General features: G+C 43.0%; 1 protein-coding gene across 2 annotated transcripts; it reads left to right on the forward strand.

Annotated features, from left to right (window-relative positions):
* Positions 1-2,106: 2,106 nt before the first annotated feature.
* Positions 2,107-4,865, forward strand: LOC136297338 (thymosin beta-12-like). Of its 2 annotated transcripts, XM_066197167.1 has the most exons (3): positions 2,107-2,200; positions 3,087-3,194; positions 4,613-4,865. In XM_066197167.1, exons 2-3 carry the CDS (start codon positions 3,095-3,097, stop codon positions 4,648-4,650), a joined length of 138 nt encoding a protein of 45 aa, XP_066053264.1. In that variant the 5' UTR covers positions 2,107-2,200; positions 3,087-3,094; the 3' UTR covers positions 4,651-4,865. The 2 variants fall into 2 exon arrangements, with proteins under 2 accessions (XP_066053264.1, XP_066053263.1); XM_066197166.1 differs by lacking the exon at positions 2,107-2,200 and having other exon boundaries at positions 3,026-3,194.
* The last annotated feature ends 268 nt before the right edge of the window (positions 4,866-5,133 follow it).

Here is a 5,133-nt window from a genome sequence, read left to right on the forward strand (position 1 = left end):
AAACCTGACAAAGAACAGCTTTGCTGCTCATATAGCAAAAATATTTCCATTACTAGTGAAAGGAAAAGGCATCTGAATAAGATATTACCTACCCATCTTACCTCAAAGTATGCAATGCCCTCAGGCCAAATTCCAGATTTTCCATATGTAAACTGCATCCAGCTGTGTGCGCTGCACAGAGTATATAAACATGAGGTTTGAATCCCACAGGAGCTGTGTTTGACCACAGCATGGAATTTACAAGCTACAGAAACTTGACAGGCACTTTATGCAATAGTCAAGATGTTTGTTATGGAGATGAGTATCTCTGATTTCAGCAGAGTGAGAACGTGTCATTTCTCATTATTATGTTGTTTGACTCAACACGGTTTCACCTTCCGCACAAACCCAACCCAATTTCAATTAAAAACTTGGTCATCTTCAGTCTAAAAACCCAAACAATGTATCCCAAAGTGTTTTAGTATTAGGTTTGCCAATAAATTGGGCAATTAAAGTGGTAGTGGTGGTGAAAACAAGCGTGCTCACCCTGTCTTAGCATGTTTAGAAGAGCCTGAGCTCTGCTGTGGATCCTGGGGGCACAACCCGTGACTGGACACAGAAAACCAAAAGTGAGGCTCTTCTGCTTTGCTGTTCTGAAAACTTTATTTGCTCTCTGCAACTGAGAGAACTTGAAGTTTAAGAGGTTTTGTCCTTTCAGTCTCTCTTCATAATCAGAATCGTAATTATTTTTTAAAATGGAAAAATATTTAAAAAACTGAAACTCATGAACTGCCTGGATTAAGGAATCACTCAGATTACGTTTTAAAGTTTTTTCAGATCTTCTAAATCTTGTGTCCAGCCAAACAAAAGGTTAATGCTTTCTCTCTAAACAGACACAAAGACTCTTCAGTGCCAAATCTCAGCTATGGCTTACACCAAATATTCACCCGATGGCTGCCTTCCTGCTTTTTCCCAGGGGGTTTCACTCAGAAACACAGCTTTCTATTTGTGACAACTGGTTGGATATGTGGGATAGAAGCAAAGGAACCGAGTCCTGACATTAAATATGGAGCACACACACAGTGATTTGGTGTGGTCAGTGCAGATGCAGAGATAACCGAGCCAGCCTGCACAAATCCCTTAGGCTGGGAAAATCCTTTAAGATCAAGTCCAACCACAAACCTGTTCATTGTTTTAGTTTAAACAAACATTGTAAGAAGAGGTCCTTAAGACACATTTAAGCACATTAAAACCATTTTCTCCATGTCCACATATCAGACTCAAACCCACTCTACCTGAGTCAGTGGTGCCAACAGAAAGATCCACAGACCATTCGGGACTCTCAATCAGCTGAGAGACATCTCTGTCCCTCTGAGCTCATTGTTCAAGCTGCCTTACAGTCAGTAGATAAAACCAGGTACTCCTAGGCCACAATTAATTTTATCCGAACTTCATTGCTTCCCTTCTGTCATGGAGTCCAGACAGGAATTTCAGATGGAGACACTGAAAGGTACACAAAAGGAAACCCCCACCAGTATCCAGGAGGATGCACACAGCCCTGCTCTCCCTGCTTCCAGAGCCATGGGCTGAGGGAGGCACCAGCAAGTGAATTAACAGCTACCAAAACAGGGACAAGCAGAAATTCATTGTACATCCCTTTAGGACACATTCCTGGGTGTCACTGTGGTGCCTGGGCTGTGCTAATCTCAGACTTGGCCCTCAGTCATGGCAATCACACCCCTGGCTGTGCTGAGAGCCCTCCAGAGCCCCAAGCTTGTGCTTCTGCCAGCCTGGGCAGGCAGGGATGATCCCCAGGCATATTGCTGAATGCACCTACAACATCCCCCCGAAAAACTAATCTGGCAGCAGCAACCCCCAAACCTCACATTTACTCCAAATCTCAGCACTTGAAAATGGTGGGAAGGGAAACTTCAATAAGACTGTCATGGTAAATGAAGAGAACAGAAAAAAAGAAGAACCAAGATGTAATTTGGCAGTTTTCCATGTCAGTTTTCCCATTTCCCTCCCTCATGCACTTTCTACAGGAGCAATCTGTCCTTTCCCTAAACGCTGAGCAATCCCAGCACTAAACTAATCAATATTAATAGCGATGGGTTTGGGAGGGGGAGGAGGGGAGAGGAGAGGAGGGATTACCCTGACCTTTTTCAACTCACACTGCCTCAGACGGCCACCAAGCAGCTGAAGAGAGAGCAGCCAGACGGTAATGCCATGTGGTTTTAGTAGCTTTTCATTTTTTTAATTTTTTTTTCCTTGTGAATATTTACTCTGTTGTCTCAGTGCAGATAGCAATGAAATCTGATTTTCAGCAGGAAGGAAAAAATATAATTATATCAGCCATCTCGGGGCCAAGCCTTGCCTTGATGGGAAATTCCACTGAAATAAGGGGAATAATGCCCAGGCTGGATTTTAACTTGCATTTCTTAATAAAAAGAGGAATTGGATTAGGGAAGTTTTGACAGGTGAAATGCTGGTGTGCTTTGTGGATTTCTATTTATTATAATAGAGTATAATCAAAGCCATTGAGCTGTGACTGGGATATGGAGCAAGAGCAAACAAAGGGCTGGGGGAACCGGTCCTCTATTGTTACGCTCAAGTGTCCACAGTAGCTCAGGGGATGGATGTACTCAGTACAGGAGGCTCAGAATGAAAGACAAATCCTATTAATTAAAAGAAAATCATAATTGAAACTCTTTGTTCCTATTGGATTTGGGGTTTATTGTAGATTTTCCAGTTAGCAGCATTTCTTAAAATACAGGTTTATGTCAGGGGGCACCGTGGATTACTGGCAATTAATCATTGTCTCTTTATTACTGATTATTCTTGTTGCCATGTGCAAAATATGATTTTTAGAAATTTCATGTGAGAATTCTAGCGAAAATTCTATTTATGCCTGTCCTCTTTTGCTCTGAAAAAGCCAAGCCTCAGGGAAAGGTCCCAGATTGAGTGTTAGGTTTGTGGGGGTTTTTGAATAAACATTTTTATGGTATTTTCATATTTTTTCTCTTGAGGAGAAAATGCTTTGCAGATGGCTGATATCACAGCACTAGCTAATGAAACCATGGGTGTGTTTTCCCTTTCTTTGTCAGGACCCATCATGTCCGACAAACCAGATTTTGCAGAAATTGAAACATTTGACAAGACCAAACTGAAGAAGACAGAAACCAGAGAGAAAAATCCACTGCCCACTAAAGAAAGTAAGTGCTTAGGAGGCTTTTTGAAGTACGAGTAGCAAGGACGTAATCCGTATTGCAGTTCATATGCAAAATGAATACTAATCACAGTATTACAGGCTCAAACTCATCCCTGACTTTAAGTGGGGATAATACTGGGACTCTATGCTGGGCTTCCAAGGATATCAGTAATTATAACCAGCAGTGCATTTTGTCTGAAAAACCCTTTCTGATGGGATTGCTCTTGCTTCTGCTAAAAGCAAGACCAGTGTTCCCACTGGGTGCTGGTAACAGGATCAATCTGTTGGTAATTACCATGTTACCAGCCTCTCTGGAGGCAGGGGGAACCTTTGCCCATCCTGGCAGGCCAGGCAGTATCCCCAGAGGGTGCCCAGGAACTGGATTTAATGTTATCAGGCAGATGAGCTGCTGCCTCCCACTGGTACTTGCTGTCAGCCCTAGGCAGGAGACCTCCAGGCACCTTCTCTGGGAATAGGGCTGCAAGCAAACCCATCATCATCCTCATTGAACAGGCAGTCTCCCTCAGAAAAGCACCCCTGAGCCTTTTCTCCTGCAGGGTCTTCTCCCATACCCACTGTGCACAGCCAGCCAGATAAGGCTGGGATTCATGTTCAGCTTCAGATATGAAAAGAGCATTTGGAGCAGATTTTGTGAGCAGTTTCCTTCAGAAGAGTATTGCTGATCACTGTGGAAGTGTGTGCTGATAGCCATGCCCACACACAGTCCCTCAACATTAGATATTTGATTTTTTTCCCCTATTTTATTATCCTTGCCAATGCTAAAGCTGTAAATACAAAAGGAGCTTTGCATGCCATGAACTCCTCCCTTCTAGCTATACAAATGTGGGAATGAGTTGTCACTTTCAGGGTGATCAAAACAACCAATTATGGATTTAAACATTCTCTGGCTATAAGTATGACCATAGAAACCACTATCCTGCAGAACTATTATTATTGAATCACAGAATGGTTTGGGTTAGAAAGGACTTTAAAGATGATCATTTTGACCCCATGCCATGGGCAAGGACACCTCCCACTAGGTCAGGTTACTGCAAGCCCTGTCCAACCTAGCCTAGAACACTCCCAGGGATGGGGCAGCCACAGCTGCTCTGGGGTGCCAGGGTCTCACCACCCTCACAGGGAAGAATTTCTTTCTCACATCTAATCTAACCCTGCCCTCTGTCTGTGTGAAGCCATTGCCTATTTTTCTGTCATTCCAGACCCTTGTCCAAAGTCCCCCTCCAGTTCTTTTGTAGCTACTTTAAGTGCTAGAAGCCCTTCTAAAGTCTCCCCAGAGCCTTCTCTTCTTCAGGCTGTACACCCCCAAAACTCCCTCAGTCTGCCTCCATAGGAAGGCAAAGTTTATTGTTCATAAACAGTAATGTTTACTGATGGTGGTTTTGTTTCCTGTTTTTCTACCAGCTATCGAACAGGAAAAGCAAAGTGAAAGTACAGCCTGAGTATAAAATCGAAGATGTGACTGCTGCTTCTTCAGTGGGGTTTTGGCTTTGAAGTTGAGTTGTTGTTTTATTTTGTCCCTCCCACCCCATATTTGTTGCCCATTTATTTTAGGAAACATTTGTTCATTTAATGTTCCCTGGAGAAGTTTGTTTTGTGTTTGTTGAAGAAGATACTATGTATTTGTATTCTTAAAATTATAATTCCAAGTTCTCTATCAACCTCATTACTTGGCAAAAAAAAAAAAAAAAGGCAATTTGCATAGAAATTGTTTTCCTAAACCTCACAATAAACAGGTTTCTTCTGACCAACTGTCTTTGAGCCTTGCAGAAATAGCGTTTACACTGCAACTCTTACTAATGTCCTTCCCCCTTTGTTTGCATTTCCACAGCAGCGCGGGGGTTTGGGCAGGTTGGGAAGGGTTACCCCAGGCACTGACAGGTCCCTTGGCTGGAACGCAGCCCTTCTCCATCATCTGTATTCTG

This window comes from Chamaea fasciata, unplaced genomic scaffold, assembly GCF_029207755.1.
Source record: "Chamaea fasciata isolate MVZ Bird 193981 ecotype frontalis unplaced genomic scaffold, bChaFas1.0.hap1 SCAF_15, whole genome shotgun sequence".
Classification (NCBI taxonomy): domain Eukaryota; kingdom Metazoa; phylum Chordata; class Aves; order Passeriformes; family Sylviidae; genus Chamaea; species Chamaea fasciata.